Genomic DNA, 19,028 nt, shown 5'->3' on the forward strand with positions numbered 1-19,028 from the left:
GAAAAATTCAGAGAGGAGAGGGTCTCAAAATGGACAGGATTCTAGTAGGAGGAGAGATGGAGAAAAGTTGGGGAAGGTTTTTAAGGCAAAAAGAGTGATGTGAACCAATGCATACAGTTAGGACAAACACACGGCATATTCATAGAATTTCCTTCTGGAGCCATGTGTAGAGAGAAAGGGAAAACATCAGAAGTCGAAAGATTTCAGGAGAGTACCAAATGAGTTTATAAAGAACATAGTCGTAGTAGTGAAGTCGCTAAGTCGTGTCTGACTCTTACGACCCCATGGACTGTGGCCTGCCTGGCTCCTCTGTCCTTGGGATTCTCCAAGCAAGAATACTGGAGTGGGTTGCCATTATCTTCTCCAGGGGATCTTCCTGACCCACAGATCGAAACCAGGTCTTCTGCATTGCAGGCAGATTCTTTATCCAGGGAGCTACGAGGGAAGCCCTGTAAAGAACATAGGCAACAATAAAATGGTTAGACATCTGGTCAAAAGCAATTTGAAAACCCAGAAAGCTTTCTTACATAGATTAACAAAGGCCTCTCACCTTTCTTCTCTTTTTCTCTCTTCTTTTTAATAAATGGAGTGAGAAGTATTCGATTTGAGAAACAGGTTTATGTGTCAAATTCTAAACCATTTTTCATTAAAAGAAAAGGACTCTAAATCATTCTTTCCATTTTAGTTGGTGCCACAATTCCAAAGGGTTTCAAGGTTTTTATGATTTTAAAATTCCAAGTGTCCTGTGTCCTCAGCTTAAATATTTCATATGCTAAAGTTTATGACTTAAATGTCTAATACACACATATAATGCTGAAGACATGTGAAGCATTTCCCTGAAAAGAATTAATTATTTAAAATCGCAGGTGACTTTGAAATTCTAGGAAATGTGTTAACCTTTCATCATACATGTACTTTCCCCCTCAACGGTGCCAACTGTTCAAAACCCCCTGTCACTTCCTGCTGCCACTGTGCTCACTATGGCCCTAGTTAATATGTATTCCAAGTGCCAATTCATAGGTTTTATTTTTTTCCATAGCTTAAACTTGTATTTCAGGGCCTCTGAAGACTTTGTATGAAAACCCTTTATGAAACAAGGACTTTCTGAACGACCTTCTCTATCACTGACTTTCTCTGTTGACTTGTTGGGCAAGGATTAAGTCTCTTTGCAGCTCAGTTTCTTTGATCCGTAGAACAAAGGCCATCCCTCTGCTCTCAGCCTTCAGGTGTGTGACGGTAAACAGGTGAGCACTGATACTAAGCACTGGCTGAGCCTGTTGTGGGCTTCAAAGCTATGATAGAAGGGGGGTGTTTTTATTAATTTCTGTAGCAGCCATTTAACACTCACTCTGTCAGTGTCAGCTGCATTTGGCATGTGTTAATTCATTTTATCTCCACAACAATCTTAGAGGCATGATTCTTATTCCCAATAACCAGTAAGAGAACTATGGAACATGATAAAAGACGAAACAAGGATCTGAACCCAGGCAGTCTGATTCCTGAGTCTAACCATTAGAGCTGTTGAGAAATGGAATGGTTTATCTTTTAAGACCATCCTCTCCTCCTTTGGAGGGTGGCTGCCCAGCCTGTGTGTGGGATGGGTTTGTGATTTCTAAGTTCTAGAGTTTATGGGATACAACATTCAGCATTGGTCCCAAATCTCAGAATGTGTTCCCTGTCTAAGTCAGTAGAATGGAAAGTACTAAAAGCACAGTCGCCTCTGCTCCAAAAGTGTTTGAGGATCATCTCTATTAAATCCAGGTGATACACACTGGGTGGCTGGGAGCGGCCTTCAACAAATGTATAGGTCCCAGAAGCATATTGATGACAAACAGCCCTGTCATCCATGAGCTGGACCAGGGAGATACTTCCACATATGGTATTGGGTGCTGGGCTCGATGTAGGTCCCCACAGCTTTGTGTAAGCCCAGAGCCACTCCAAGGGCTTCCTGGAGAAGATGACACGTAATTTTAGTGACAAAAGGAAGGGTGGGAAGGGCCTTCCAGAAAAGCAATTTGCGGGACTTCCCTGGTGGTCCAGTGGTTAGGACTCCATGCTTCCATTGAAAGGGGCTCAGGTTTGATCCCTAGTCAGGGAACTAAGATCCCCACATGCCATGCAGTGTAGTCAAAAAACAAAGAACATCCCCAACAAAAAACAAACAAAAAGCAATTTACATGTAAGGAAAAGCACAGATTCATGAAACCACATTGCCTATGCTGTGAACTCCATCCACCTAAATATTACCCGAGTATTAGCAAATCATTGATATCAGAATAAAGGGAGTATTAATCTGGACTTTCTTCAGATCTCCTGTCCTTACCACTCTCTTTACCCTACTACAAATGAAGTGCTTGAAAGATGAGACAGGAAAATATACTGCAAAATTAGAGGTTCCTGGATAAAATCACATTTATTTTATGTTAACAATGTCTGATCGTTGTGAAGTGGGCAGATCTTATGCCAAATTGTTCATTGCTCTCATGAAGAATTACCCTTTTGAACCTAGTATAAATCAATAGAGAATAAAATATGATTGGATTTCTAATAATAGAATGTGAAGAAATCAAATAGAACAGCGCCTGTTTGTGGTACATTGTATGGGACTCAAAAAATTTTTGCTGAATGTGAGTGTTCTTCAAGGGTTCATTTGAGATATACAAAACTAATAACCCCTGCTTATGACTCAAAGACTTGAATTAGAAGCTGCCTCTAGTGACTACTGGAAATAGAAATAGCCCAGATTAAGATTAATAAATATAGGTTGCTCTTCTTACAAATAGAAACATTTTCTTGCTAAGAAGGCAGAAAACAATTTATCCTCTTTAGGATAAGTGAGTCTTTTTCATAAATATTTTTATTAAAGTAACAAAATCTGGTGAAACTAATTGTAATGTATATTGCCATGTAAAAAAATATTGTTAAATTTAGCACTTTGAAAAAGAAGACTAACACCCTGCTTTAACTAAATTATAACAAAGATAAAAGCACATACCGAATCTGTGTTTCAACCCTGTACCTACCAGATAGTTTCTGGGTTTTTCTCCTTAATGAGCACTTGATGATTGATCACTAATCAGTTTGAGAGCTAATTAAAGTCACTAGAGTGATGGATACCCCGGTTTAAGATTCATCAATATAATAGTACATTAGACTATACAGGCACTGTTCATTTCTAGATATTTTCTGTGCAGCAAAGCAGATGAGTTATGACCTCAGAGCCCATGGAGAATTCTAGAAGGAATCTTACATCCTTGGCATATCATGGTGCACTGTTTTGCTGCCTCAGTCAACAGAAGCAAGAGATAATTAGTATAATTTGTTGTTATACTAGTTTTTCCTTTTGATTAAAATTTATTTGCCATCTACCTATGGCAGCCTCTTTAGCAACTGAGAAGTATATTCTAGATATATATATTTCCCCAAATAATAAATTCTAATGGTTTTGTTTAGTTGTTGTAAGATAAATAAATGAAATCATGAACTCATAGAATTTTAGAGCTGAAAAAGGCCTGAGAGATCCAACGACATCATTTATAGATGAGAACACTGTGGGCCAGCAGGGTTAGAAAGAGCCTTGCTGCAAGGTCACAGTCAGGACACTTCAGACCAAGGATACACACCCTTGGATATTTAGCATATGAAAGCTCCTTCCAATAAAACTGGCTCTTGAAAGGTTCTTGTAAAAGATGGAAAGTTAGTTAAGTCGCACAGACTTGTCCAACTCTTTGGGACCCCGTGGACTGTAGCCAACCAGGCTCCTCCGTCCATGGGATTCTCCAGGCAAGAATATTGGAGTGGGTTGCCCTTTCCTTCTCCAGGGGATCTTCCCAACCCAGGGATCAAACCCAGGTCTCCCACATTGCAAGCTGACACTTTAACCTCTGAGCCACCAGGGAAGCCTAGAAGAGAGAAAGGGAACAGTAAATCTTCAACAGAAAGTAAAATATGAATAACAGTCTGGATGCTTTTTTTTATAGACTATTAGATGCCATCCTATGTTACTTCCTCTGAGCATTGTCAGATGGTCTTCTTTTCAGGGAATATCTTCAAATTCTCACAGAAAGAAGCCTTCTAGTTCAACAATCAGTTTTCTTTCTCTGATAAGCCTTTTGTTTGTACTTGTCTCATTTCACACTTTTCAAAGTATTTGAGGTTCATAATTTAATTTGATTGGCCCCTTAATTTTGATCCTGTCCTCAGGCCTCATATTGTCATCTCTGCTAGCTGAAGGTCATACTGAGGGTCAGAAAGATTGAGGTTGCAAAAGTATTTTGCAGCTAAAGCTAGGACCAAAATCCGGGTCTATTTTATAGACCTAAGCTCTTTCTGTTAAAATGCCACTCCTGAAACAAAATCTTGTACACCACACTGAATAGAGCAGAATTATTTCTGTGACTTTCTATACCTTACTTCGTCCCCTTGCATACGTGTTCTCTATTTTTCCATTTGTTTTGTTTATTCTTGTATCTCTGTTGCCCTGGCATTTGGTTGGTTGGCAGTCCCTACCCAGTAGGGTCCAGAGTCCCAGACAATGCCTTCTGTCCAAAGCATTTGTTTGGATTATAAATATAATTTGATGATAAATTTAGACTGTTACACTGATTTCATTTCAGTGGAGCCACAACATACTTCTTGTTTTCTTTGATAAACTACCTATAAAGACAGGACTGCATGCTATTTAAGTGTTCATCTTGAGCTATCGGCTCATTTCTAAAGAGCTTTGCTTAAATTCTTACTGTATACATAAATGGAATTATCACTTGTTTCCTTCTCTTTACTAGTTGGAAGTGAAAATCTTTTCAGTCATGGAGAAGTCATTACCTATTATTACAATGAAGTATTTTATGGTAATTCTTTTTCAAATATCAATGGCTGACACTTACCATGCATTTGTTATATGTCAACACTTTTTTCTGTGCTCTTTATGTCTTGGCATATCTTATTTTTCCAGCTACCCTATGCTTGCCTATTGTGATAATGTTATGCCTATTAACACAGTAAAGAAATAGTGGCACTGAAAGGTCAAGTTACTTGCTCAAAATCACAGAGTAAGTACAGAGGCAGGAATTGCGCCCAAGAGGCCTGTTCTGTGAATGTAAGCCCTTAACCACCAGTATACTAGCTCTCAAAGTGAGATCTCCTATAAATGTTACTTTTCAAATATAATTATGTTTTGTAAATTATGCTTTCATTGACTTATAGAGAGCTGTACCAGCCTGGGGAGAGAAAGTGGAAAAGTTCACCATCATAACAGTCTTACTGACAACTCATTACCTTCAGGATTAGCAGCCTTTCCATTCCTGATGCCACAAACGAGAATAAAAAATATTATTAGGTGTCACTCGCAGGACTTAAGTGGGAGATAGGGCATAGGGATGGGAACTGAGATCCATTCTAAGCACTGACTGACATTCATGTTGAGGATGGGCTTCTCCTGTCTTTCCATTCTTTATAAAAATATACGCTCCTGCCACCCCACCTTTTTCTCCAGTTGAGCTCCCGGACTTAAATATAAGCTGATTAAAGAGAAGCCTAGAATCCCTTCTCCGCTTGACTCCCCCTCAGCCCACCCGGAAGTCCACAACCTCCTCCTCCCTGCCTCTTACCTGTCTTCAGTCAGAGCATGCCTGTCTTTGTGTCTTTACTGGTTAGGCTTTATGTCTTTCATCTCTTGCACAATGCCTTGCTTATGGATACTCAGTAGCTGTTCAGTGATCAGTATACACTGCTCTCTGAAACCTGGGTAATTTTCCAGTAAATTACCCTTAATTTTACAGTAACTATCAGCATACCAAAAAACAAATGCTCATGATGAAATTAAAAGACTCTTGCTCCTTGGAAGAAAAACAATGGCAAACTTAGGGAGCGTGTTAAAAAGCAAAGACATTGCTTTGCCTACAAAGGTCAAAATCAAAGCTATAATCAAAGCTTTGGTTTTTCTAGTAGTCATGTATGGATGTGAAAGCTGGACAATAAAAAAGGCTGAGTGCCGAAGAATTGATGCCTTCAAGCTGTGGTGCTGGAGAAGACTCTTGAGAGTCCCTTGGAAAAGCAAGGAGATCAAACCAATCAATCATAAAGGAAATCAACCCTGAATATTCACTGGACTGATGCTGAAGCTGAAGCTCCAGTACTTTGGCAACCTGATGCAAAGAGGCAACTTATTGGAAAAGACCCTGATGCTGGAAGAGATTGAGGGCAGGAACAGAAGGGGACGACAGAGGATGAGATGATTGGATAGTATCACCGACTCAATGGGCTTGAGTTTGAGCAAACTCCGGGAGATGGTAAGGGAAAGAGAGGCCTGGCGTGCTGCAGTCCATGGGATAGCAAAGAGTCCGACGCAACTGAGAAACTGAACAATGGCAACAACATGATGAGGGGACATTGCAAAGAGACTAGAAGCCTTTCTGAGTGTGATTTCTGGTGGCATGTTTTATGAACATGCAAGTATCTATGCCATCAACTCCTGGGTACTCATCACTGGCCTGTGAGTTTTTAAGAGGTTTTGGCTAGGCCAAGTTGCAATGTGAAGCAGCAGGAGACACCTCCATGGGGTCTGCTTTTGTTGTTCTTAGTTCTCTAGCTGCTTTGTCTTTGTGAGGGGCAGTGACCTGCACCTCTCTGCCTACAGCCGGGATCTGAAACCAATTAGTCTGATCTCAGAGGCCACATGCTTACTTCTACACCATACCTTAGAAACTGTCAAGAAAGAACTGCCCACCCTGTTATGTGCTTCCCATGCGTTGTATCACTTAATCTCCATTTTGCCTTGGAGAAACTGGAGCTCAAGAAAGTTAAGCAACTTGCCCAGCTGATAACCAGTAGCACAAGAACTCAGATCCAGGTCTGCCTGGCTCTATGTTTATCTCCAGGATTGGCTACAGGGCAGGAAAGCATAAGGTTGCAGGTGTAAAGATCCCAGCATGCAGTGTTAGGATGCTCTCTTCAAGGTAGTTCCTGCCCACCACCCCTGTCTAAACTAAGCTCCATAGACACAGCTTGGCTCAGCAGAGCCCACAGCCTAGACGGAGGAACTGGGGTTCTGTGGGCCCCTGGAGGGGCCAGGCTTGCAGCTCAGCCTAGGGTTGACCGGAAGCCCTGCCTTCCCCATGAACCTGAGATCTTCCTGAGAATGGATTTCCGAAGTGATGGTCCTACCCTGATGTTTTTGTTAATCTGGCACTGGCAGAAATTCAGTTACAGTTAGAGCCCAGTCATGTATTGATTATATTGATAGAAAAGGGATCTTTACCTTCGGTTGTTGATATTTAAGGAAACCTAAAGAATGTCGTTTTTATGAAGAGCTTTCTGCAATTGATAGATTTAGTAGAACAATAGGCAGAGTATGGAAGTGGGCTTCCCAGGTAGCACTAATGGTGAAGAACCCGCCTGCCAATGCAGGAGATGTAAGAGACGCGAGTTTAAGCCCTGGGTCAGGAAGATCCCCTGGAGTAGGAAATGGCAACCCACTCCAATATTCTTGCCTGAACAATCCCATTAACAGAGGAGCCTGGCGAGCTACAGTCCATGAGGTGGCAAAGAGTCAGACATGGGAGTGACTGAGCATGCACACACATGTATGGAATTAGGAAATACTAACATACTTTTTTTCACCAGCATCCCCCCACCCCAACCACGACATCTTTTTTTTTTTTGAGATGCTGTAAATCCTAATGCTAAGTGTACTTCACAAATGATTTAGAACTATTTGCTATCCCATCAGTCCAGTCCTGGGTATTTACTGGTGGCACTGTTTTGGATACCAGGGATGGAGGGGAACAATGCCAGTCACATAGTTTTTGTTAAATGAATAGACCCATATACCCATATATCGCTCAGTCGTGTCCGACTCTTTACGACCCTGTGGACTGTAGCCCACCAGGCTCCTCCATCCATGGGATTCTCCAGGCAAGAATACTGGAGTGGGTTGCCATTTCCTCCTCCAGGGGATCTTCCCGACCCAGGGATTGAACTCAGGTCTCTCGCATTGCAGGCAGACGCTTTAACCTCTGAGCCACCAGGGAAGCCCAAAGCTGAATACAAAAGGATTCCTGTCCTTCATTTGTTTCTCACCAGATCCGTATTTTATTCCTCCTGTATGTAAGGTAGCATTAAGAACCTAGAGGTGCCTAGGATACCTGGGGCTTCCTAGGTGGTGCTGGTGGTAAGGGACCCGCCTGCCAATGCAGGAGACTAAGAGACGCGGATTGTATCCCTGGGTCAGGAAAATCCCCTGGAAGAGAATGGCAGCCCACTGCAGTATTCTTGCCTGGAGAATCCCATGGATGGAGGGGCCTGGCGGGCTACGGTATATAAGGCCGAAAAGAGTCAGACACAACTAAAGTGACTTAGCACACGAGATCCTTTTAGTGGGTTCACTGAATTTACAGGACAATCCATGATACTACCGAATGGTACACAAACATCTGTAACACATTGGCCGATTCTCAGGTGGTGTCAGGAAGTAGGTCTCTGAGGTCAGAAGAACAAGACCGCTTTGACTGGGAAACCAGGGAACACTCAGCAGTTGGTTGACCTTTGACCTTGACTTGGAGGATGAGTCAAAATGGTACCGGGAAGGGATGCTGGGGACGGGCATTCCAGGCAGTAAGGTTGGGTTGTAGGGCGGAAAGGCCACAGAGGCAGGGAAGTATTCTGAGGCAGAAGTTAAGTGATCGACTCAGATCACTTGTGTTCCTTGATCACTGGTTAGATCACTTGTTAGTGTTCCAGATCACTTGTTAGAGCCAGAGTGTAAGAGCATTTGAACTCCATGGTGCAGGGAGTCAAGTCAAGTTTAAGCAAAGGTCCGAGAGAGTGAGAACAGAGAAAAAGCCCTGTAGCTGCCATTCTGAATTCTCTTTCCTCCTTTCCACCCCCTCTTCTTCGTGCTAAATGAAGTCACTTCACACCCTAAACGATCCTGTCTGTCTTCACTGGATTAGTGCTAAGGTACTGCTTTGACCCTACTGTTTACATTTCTGTAGATTCACTAACACCTGCAGAATAAATTCTATACTGCTTAAGTAGTTGGGATATCAAGGCTCTTCTCATCTGGTTCATGCTAACTTCTCTAGTCTTATTCTTCAACTCAATTATCCATCCACTACCCTGGACACCAAGTTTTCATTACAAATGTGGAATGAATAAATACTTATCTTTCATTCCTTCTTTTTCTCCATTTCTGAATATGACTAGGAGTAACTATATCCCCCAGATAAAGAGACCTTCTGTTTATACAGTGCATTCAACTTTCCAAAGATTGTGGCACAGCAGTCTAGAACACTGAATCTGGAGCCAGACTGCTAGGGTACCACCCGTTGCTCTGCCAGTTACCAGCTGTGTGACCTTGAGGAAATTACTTAACCTCTCTGTGCCTCACTTTTCTCATTTGTAATATGGGGTGAATAAAGGTATGTACCTAATAAGCATTTTTAGAGGGATTGTTGCTTAGTTGCTAAGTCATGTCCTACTCTTTGCCACCCCATGGACTGCAGCAGACCAGGCTTCCCTGTCCTTCACTATATCCTGGAGTTTGCTCAGATTCATGTCCATTGAGTCAGTGATGTCATCAGAAAGATTAAATAAGCTATTATTTGGGAAATGCTTAGAACAATGTCTGGCACGTAGTAGGCATTACATAATGCTTGTTTAGCTAATTATATATTGCATATATGTACACATATGTATTAGTGGAATAGATTGTATACATAAATATATACATACATATGTAGTAAATACTCAGTATGGCTTCATTTGTACCCGCACACAGGGGCCACATATAGTTGGGTATTCTCAACAACCTTGTAAGGTAGGCAGAAGTGTTAAATAACTGTCCACACCCCACATCTGGTAGATCCATTCCAGGAACCATGTCTTCTAACTTCTGAGCCAGAAGTCAAAAAGTAGAATTTATACCCATAATCCATTCATCTCCAACACATGGATAGTTTTCAGATACCTCATGATTTCTTTACACTGAATATTGATATTTACTACAGATATTTTTATTATTTTGATTTAAAGTACAAGAGCAATGTCAGATCCGTTGTATAGGTCTGTCAGTAAGGAAAAAAAAAAATTAAGTTTCTGTCCAAAATTTTTGTGCAGGATTTCACAGTCTCACAAAGAAATGTATGATGTGGTCACTTTCTACTTGACTATATTCTTCTTGCAGGAAAGATAAATTGAGTATTTTCAATGGAGAATTATGCATGAGGTTTTGGTAGAAAAGTATTCAAATGGGGAAATATGCTATTGGAGTACATTTAAATGGATATATGCCTGTTGTGTTACTTGGTATGCAATGGCTTATGTTTGCGTTAAGCTGATGGAGAAGCTGCTCTTTTCTTTGCAGCCTATATTCAAACGCTTTCTTTTACTTCTCTGAAAAAGAGAGAACTGTCTTTTAAATACAAAACACATTTAACTTCTGTCAACAGCTTACATTTTAAATAATGAAGTTTTTACTGGCATTCATTATCTGCAATTAGAGTTCTCTAGAAGCTTTTAGTGTTTTTCTCCCCAACTTTTAAAATTCATTCATTGTAACTGTTGACATTTTTGAGAACAGTGGAAACCCTAAGTCAAATTGGGAAGTTGGAACAAAGAGATTACCTTTCTGGAAATTACCATTGAACTGGGTGGAGAATCCTCAGCTATTGTCCTGAACCACGTTATGATATTTACACCCTCTTCTCGCTAGTAGTGTTGTCAGACTCAAACATTTTCCTTTTAACGCAGGCTAGTTAAGCAAATGCCATGCTAGCTGCCTGCTTGGGATGCTTAGTTCATAAACCTTGGAAGTGAAAATGAAAGTCGCTCAGTCGTGTCCGACCCTTTGGGAACCCCGTGGACTATACAGTCCGTGGAATTCTCCAGGCCAGAATACTGGGGTGGGTAGCCGTTCCCTCCTCCAGGAGATCTTCCCAACCCAGGGATCAAACCCAGGTCTCCCGCATTGCAGGCAGATTCTTTACCAGCTGAGCCGCAAGGGAAGCCCAGGAATACTGGAGTCTGTAGCCTATCCCTTCTCCAGTGGATCTTCGCAACCCAGGAATCAAACCGAGGTCTCCTGAATTGCAGGCAGATTCTTTACCAACTGAGCGATCAGGGAAGCCCTAAAGTTTAGTTAGTGCCAATTACCTGCTTACACTAGGCCTCTGCAAGAGTCTGGAGTTGAGGTCTCTTCCTCAGAAAGTATTTAAAATCAAGATTTCTCAGTTACCCTGGTCTGTCTGAGATGCCTTTTCATCCATCTTTGATGGGAGTTTATGTGTTCTCATTTCTTCCTTTCTGTCTAGCAGCAAGAAGACAGATGAGCAACTGCGTATGGGTGTGTGTGTGTGTGTGTGTGTGTGTGTGTGTGTGAGTGATTGGTGTTTTTCACCCTCTCATTTAAAGATGTAACTGGAACCAAGACCCAAATGGCATGTGGGTTTGCTTCAGGCGGGGAATATAAACAGAGCCAAGCCTAGAAATGCAAGGTTTGTAATAGATTCATTGACCTTGCTGTTTGCCCAGCTGCAGGGTGACTCCCTTTTCATTCCCCAGCTGCTTCCTAATGCTATCTTATTTTTCTTTCAAACTGGAGTAGCCAACCAAACTCCCCCTCTCTGGATAGATTTGATAATTAACTAAAAACAGACAACTTTGCAGTTACACCCAGCTCAGGGAAAAGTCGCCCCGACTTTGTGGTTTAACCCACACTTTGTTCTTGTTCAGCAGTGCCTTTGACGTAATTTGCTAGCTTATGATTTTATGAGATTTTATCAGATTTTATGAGAATAAGTAAAGGTTCCTCATTAACCCCAAATTTTGCTCTTCAAATAGTCATCTGGAGGATGTGCGTTAAGCTGAACCCTTTTCTACCTTTTACGTATAACCTATGGAAAAAAAAGCAATTGGGTTCCACCTAAATAAATATATTTATTCTAGTGATGCTTGGAGCCCTCAGACTATTTTAAAGCTCATATTTGAAACAAGAAAAATCAAGTTCCTTACTTTAAAACATTACATCAATCTCTTGAACACAGTTATACCTTAGTTATAAAGTTAGCTCTGGATAACTTACAGTCATTTACAGATGAAATAAAATCTGTTTTATGTGGATGAGAATTTGACATCATTTTTGAGAATGTACTCGCACTGATTACTTGGTTGCTGAATTTTCAGATATTCCTTGAGACATTAGCTGCATTGGAATCACCATACCTTTCAACTTTTTTTAATTAAAAAAATTTAAATTAGGGTTAATTATATATTTATAATATACATGGGAAGGATACATTACAAAATTTCATCTTCTGTATATTCCTATATCTATTAAAATGCAAATTACATGTACCATTTCTAAGAGAAACAAGATACACTATATATGAAGGGTTTTAAACACAATTTTATTTATAAAAAGCAATAAGTGAAATATTCTAAAATGTTCAATAATAGAGAATTGGTATAAGGAAATATTATACAGATCTTTTAGAGGAATGTTTTGTGGTATAGAGAAATGTTGATATTTTTAAGAGGAAAAGGATGTAGGAGACTAAAAATTACATAGTATGATCCAGATTTTTTTTGAAGGAGAAGTGATATATGTCATTTTAAAATGAAGAAGAGTATGTGTGTGTGTGTGTGTGTGTGTGTTTTCATGGAAAAAAGACTGAATAGCAGTGTACCAAAATCATATGCTTTTTTATTTTTTACTTTTTATTTTACTTTGTTTTTTCAACATGTTTTCTACATTGAACATAAAATATTACTTTGTGCTTAAGAAAAGTTTTTTTCCCTAAAACCATATATGAACCTTACATTTACGTTTTATATTTTGACAAGTAGATTTTAAGCAATATAGTCCTTTTAGTAAGGGCTATACTTATTCTGTGAAGAAAGCTGAGCACCGAAGAACTGATGCTTTTGAACTGTGGTGTTGGAGAAGACTCTTGAGAGTCCCTTGGACTGCAAGGAGATCCAACCAGTCCATCCTAAAGGAGATCAGTCCTGGGTACTCATTGGAAGGACTGATGCTGAAGCTGAAACTCGAATACTTTGGCCACCTCATACGAAGAGTTGACTCATTGGAAAAGACCCTGATGCTGGGAGGGATTGGGGGCAGGAGGAGAAGGGGATGACAGAGGACGAGATGGCTAGATGGCATCTCCGACTTGATGGACATGAGTTTGGGTAAACTCCGGGAGTTGGTGATGGACAGGGAGGCCTGGCGTGCTGCGGTTCACGGGGTCGCAGAGTCAGACATGACTGAGAGGCTGAACGGGACTGATACTTATTTGGAGTTTTTTGTAATTCCGAAGTTTAGCTAAAATTTATCCGTGTGTGATGGTTTATTCTGCAAATTAATAATTCAGAGGAGATTTTAGAGAAACACTTTCAAGCTTCAGGGAACTTTTTAAGTACACTGAAAGTACACACAAGACTCTGTCAATCATTTTTTCATCACAGTCTGTTCCTAAATGCCTCTTCCTGGCAGGTGAATCTGCATATTTCTGTTTGCTTTATGTAAAAGGAACAGTGTATCTGTTATCTATTTTACTAACAATCTGGCTCAACCTCTGCCAGTTGGAAGGTGATATCTTTAACATACACGTCATATAATGGTTTCCATTCCCTAAGTTACAGACGAACATCTTTTAACAATTTGGGTCACATTTTCATAGGTGATGAAAACATACCATATGTATCACGCCGAGAGCATCAGCGCAGAGAGCAAACTGAAAGAGGCTGAGAAACAAGAAGAGAAGCAAATTGGCAGGGCTGGTGATCCAGTCTTCCATATTAGACTGGAAGAGAGACATCAGCGGCGAAGCTCGGTGAAAAAAATTGAAAAAATGAAGGAAAAAGTAAGTAAAACTAAACTGTAGAGCCCTTCTGCCCTCCCTGGAGGTGACAAACCTAGAAAGAGTGATTTAACAGCTGATAGACACACGTTGTAAATTACTGTGAAATGACATGCATTTCCTCCCATGGGGATGAAAAATGTTTAAGAAACATAAAAATCATGTAATAACAGCTGGACATTGTTTAGTGGTAAATGCCAAGTATCTAGTACACAATGTAGAGAATTTTGAATATTAACAAAACAGATTTCATTGCAAATGGGCCTGACGCCCAAATACATTGCTGCTATTCCCCGTCGCTGGGCAATTTTCATTTATTTAAATCAGATTCAAATTGTACTTTTCTCAAAGGACTTGGAAGGTCATTTATATATGTAGAATAAATCGTTTAGATGAATAGAAATTCATGTATGTTTCCCTGTCTGATTTTAAAATGACTATTGTTTATCCCAATTCGTGGATCTTCTTCATTTCCAGAGACAAGCAAAATATTCGGAAAACAAGCTTAAGTCGATTAAGGCACGGAATGAATATCTCCTAACCCTTGAAGCAACCAATGCCTCAGTTTTCAAGTATTATATTCATGATCTTTCAGATTTAATTGATGTAAGTACTTGAAGTTTTTATATTTTTCACATCAAGGTGGAGTTAGCAATAACCCTTTTTCCTTGATTCTAAAATACTGTCATTTATTAAAACAATGTTATTTTATGTAATTCTCGGTGGAGGGGGAATGCTGCAAATTACACTGCATAGGATTTATTGTTGTTGTTCAGTCGCTAAGTCGTGTCCAACCCTTTGCGACCCCATCTATTGCAGCACACTGGGTTTCCCTGTCCTTTACCATCTCCCAGAGTTTGTTCGAACTTATGTCCATTGGGTCAGTGATGATGCTATCCAGCCATCTCATCTTCTTTCATCTCCTTCTCCACCTGCCTTCAGTCTTTCCCAGCATCAGGGTCTTTTTAGTGAGTTGGCTCTTCACATCAGGTTTCCAAAGTATTGGAGCTTTAGCATCATGCCTTCCAATGAATATTCAGGGTTGATTTCCTTTGGGATTGACTGGTTTGATCTCCTTGTATGCACTAAGATACTACAAATTTTAAGATGCACGTGAAACACTGTGCACCCTAAAACCACTGAAGAATAAGCTAGGAAGTTCTGTAAAGCTGTCAGTATCCAGAAAACTAGCTGGGAAGGGACTCCAGGCATTTTCAAATGATGCAGTAGCACAGCCCTAACTTCATTCATTGATTTAAAATATATTTATTGAGCCCCTACTATTATGAGATGCTAAGGCTCTGAAAAGCTATAAATATACAGTTCTTTTTTTTTTTTTTTACTTTATTTGGCTGCACTGGGTCTTTAGTTGCAGCCTGCAGAATTCTCAGTTGCAGCATGTGGAATCTAGTTCCCAGACCTAGGATCAAACCCAGGCCCCCTGCATTGGGAGCTCAGAGTCTTAGCCTCTGGATCACCAGGAAAGTCCCTAAATGTACACTTCTCACCCCTTGGAATTTAAAGTGGAAAAGCCAGGTGTGAAGCGAATGACCATGCAAATGATTGCTTTATGACAATTGTGATAGATACTGTGAAGCAAAATAGAATACACAGAAACCACTTTTATTATCTAACAGGATATGATATAAAAACACTAACTGGGCTCATTTGGAAATCTGCAAGTAGGAATGGCTACACACTCCAGGATTCTTGCCTGGAGAATTCCATGGACAGAGGAACCTGGAGGGCTACAAATGGGTCACAAAGAGGCAAACACAACTGAGTGACCAACACTTTCACTTTTCAAGTATTTAACTATTATTATGTTCGTATAATGTTTACTACCAACTCTGGCCGTCAGCATCATTCATCCTTTCAATCAGAAATTGTCCAATGAGTAGCCCAATCATAGTGCTAACACTGTAGAAGATGCAAAGATGAAATAGACAAAAATCCTGTGTCCAAAAACACCAGCATCTGAAAATAAAAGATAAAGAGTGATGTAAGTACAGAGTTATCTGCTGGAATTTTACTCATATTCTGCCTTGCAGTGATTGAATTCAGTGATGATAATATAAAATTATTTTCTGTGGCTCATAGTGTGATGTAAGTACAGAGTTATCTGCTGGAATTTTCCTCATATTCTGCTTTGCAGTGATTGAATTCAGTGATGATAATATAAAATTATTTTCTGTGGCTCATAGTGTATCATAGTTTAGACATATAGTAGTTTAAGGCAACTATTTTTGTAGTGAGTTAAGTCTACATATTTAGCTATTAGTTATTAAACATTTACTTACTTGACTGCATCAGGTCTTAGTTGCACTTAATTATTTTAAATACAGAAGCTTTAAAAAAAATTGTTTTTTTTCTTCTAGCACTCTGATGAAATAAAAGGATTTTTTTTTCTGCTAGATTGCTGTTAGTTTTCCTGAATAAAAATTTTTTAAAAAATTCTGAGCCCTATTTTCAAACTTAGATCTGTAAGGATTCTGCAAAATAGATGGGATATAGAACTAACTCTGTGTAACAACTCTGCTTGCTTGTTTTTTTTGTTTGTTTGTTTTTTTGCCTATTTTGCTCTTTTTTTTTCCCATTTTTATTCGTTGGAGGCTAATTACTTTATAGTATTGTAGTGGTTTTTGCCATACATTGACACGAATCTGCCATGGATTTACATGTGTTCCCCATCCCGATCCCCCCTCCCGCCTCCCTCTCTATCCCATCCCTCTGGGTCTTCCCAGTGCACCAGCCCTGAGCACCCGCTTGCTTGTTTTGTTTAGGGCTTATTTTAGTGACTGGAGTATTTGGCTAAACCCAAGCCAATTTAGTATGAGGATAAGTTAATCTTGAAAGGAAGTGTGAAAGTGTCAGTCCCTCAACCGTGTCTGACTCTTTGCGACCCCATGGACTGTAGCCCACCAGGCTCCTCTGTCCATGGGATTCTCCAGGCAAGAATACTGGAGTGGGGTGCCATTCCCTTCTCCAGCGGGTCTTCCCCACCCAGAGATAAAACCCAGGTCTCCTGCATTGCAGGCAGATTCTGTACCATCTCAGCCACCAGGGAAGTCCCTGATCTTGAAAAGTACTTCTTTAATACCTACAAGGTGCCAAGCACTGTTCTTGATAATGGGGATCCAGCCATAAACAGAGTCCTCACCTCCGTGGTGTTTTGTGCTAGCTGGGGAGACAAGCCATAAACAATGTACATTATCTGTATGTGATATGTGTGTAATATGGGCATATTTAATATGTATATAAATTAATGCTTATTGTAGTACATTGTAATAGTAACAGTGCCGTGAAGAAAAATAAACTAGAGCCATGGGGGTGCTTTTTTGACGATGTGGTCAAAAAAGCCTGATGTTTGAGCAGAAAAGTGAGCTGCAAGCTTTATTGCCAACAGGGAAGAAATCACTCATACAGAAGGACTGGCAAGTCTACAGGTATAGAGTTGGAGGTGTGTTTGGCAAGTTCAAGGTGCTGGAGGAATAGCAAGAGGCCAGGATGGCTGGAGTGGAGCGAGTGAGGAAAAGGTGCTGGGAGTGAAGGGAGGCAGAAGCCCAGTCATTTAGGGGTCTTGGGGCAAGGAAAAGAGGCTAGATTTTGTTCTTAGTTTGAGGTGAAGCCATAGAAGGGTTTTAAACAAGGGTTTTAAGCCTTTGAAGGGTTTTAAGCAAGGAAGTGACATGACCTAGTTTACATTTGAAAGACTCACTCTGACTTCTGGGTAGAAAATAGGCTAAGGTGGGTGAGGAGGACAAGTGTGAAAAATGCAAGCTATATCTAGAGTCTGCTTTTCCAGGCTAGAGATGATGCTGCCTTGGACTGGCATGATGGTGATAAACCTGTGAGAAGTGTTTGGATTAAAAATGTATTGAAAACAGAACTAAGAGAAAATTAGAGTGGTGGGGGTTTTATTTTTTTGTTTGTTTGTTTTTTGAAAAGGATAAAAATTACTCCTAGCTCAGGTCTTGAATAACTAGGTTAATGATAATACCCGTTGCTGACATGGGGACCCTGGAGAGGAGCAGTATTTCTGCTACATCTATTGATAGTAAGGTTGAGATACCAATGGAGCATCCATATGGAGATGTTCGGTAGCATCGATACTATTAGGATATATAGGACAAGAAGAACATGTCAAGTTTATATGAGTCACCATCATGTTTGTAGATATTTATTGACCTCTTACTATGTGACAGGCACCTAGGTTTCTAAGCATAATCTCATCTAGTCATTATAACTTTGTGAGGTAAATACTATTTTCTCCGTTTTATAGATTTAGAGAACTGACTGAGGCTGAGCTACACCGTGTAACTTCCCCAACGTTACACAGCTATGTTGGGTTTCAAACTCAGACTTTAACCTCTAGGTTGAAATAATTCTGTTTTAAATAAATAATAGTTAAATATGCCAACTGTTTTCAAATAGCTGAATTTTTTTTAAAGATCAGCCTTAAACTTAAAATGTGAACAGTTAAAAGAAAATAAATAAAATGTGAACAGTTCTCAAATGCTACAACTTAAATATGAATTTTAAAAGAAATGATGTGAAATTGGTATTAATATATTGTCATATTCAAAAGAAACTGAGTACTCTTAGTGAGAATTCTAATTCCTATTCGTTGACTCACTTTTAAGGCAATCAGAGTGTGACTCTGTACTTTCTGAAATGGCTGCTTGTTTTCCAGGAATCCAATTTGCATATATAGTGGTAATCCTAAAAATCATTAAGCTTGACCTTTCATAGTGAAAAAGAAACTGATTATAATGCAAAGGCAACTGGAATCTTTTATGCTTTATGAGCCTATTTAGCAAAACGCCTTTTATACTGAGCTATCTAATAATTATTAGAAGGGTCGTTATAACCTCTAGTGAGAAAAAGTTAAGACAATATTTTTAATGTGCTTTAAAACATTTTGTATGTGAAAGGACACAGAAGATACTAAATATCTTGATTAGATCAAAGCATTATACATAGTCAAAGAATTCAAGTTGAGACCTTTTTTACACAAATCTCCAGTCTCCCAAGGCTTCTGCTCAAGTCTGTATCTGTCTCATAAATTTTCTATGATAGATGATGATGAATTGATATTTAAAAAGTCATATAAATTTTCCATAGAATTTATATTTTAAAGCTAGTCTTTGTATTATGATAGAAGCAGTA

At 39.7% G+C, this 19,028-nt stretch overlaps 1 protein-coding gene across 2 annotated transcripts in view; it reads left to right on the forward strand.

Annotated features, from left to right (window-relative positions):
* The window catches only part of SRGAP1 (SLIT-ROBO Rho GTPase activating protein 1), a 316,119-nt gene that overhangs the window by 187,943 nt on the left and 109,148 nt on the right, over positions 1 to 19,028 (forward strand). For both annotated transcript variants that reach the window (XM_043447019.1, XM_043447018.1), the window contains exons 5-6: positions 13,680 to 13,862; positions 14,337 to 14,465. In XM_043447019.1, the coding sequence (XP_043302954.1) occupies positions 13,680 to 13,862; positions 14,337 to 14,465 (312 nt within the window). The remainder of the gene's footprint in view (positions 1 to 13,679; positions 13,863 to 14,336; positions 14,466 to 19,028) is intronic.

This window comes from Cervus canadensis, chromosome 25 (assembly GCF_019320065.1).
Source record: "Cervus canadensis isolate Bull #8, Minnesota chromosome 25, ASM1932006v1, whole genome shotgun sequence".
NCBI lineage: Eukaryota > Metazoa > Chordata > Mammalia > Artiodactyla > Cervidae > Cervus > Cervus canadensis.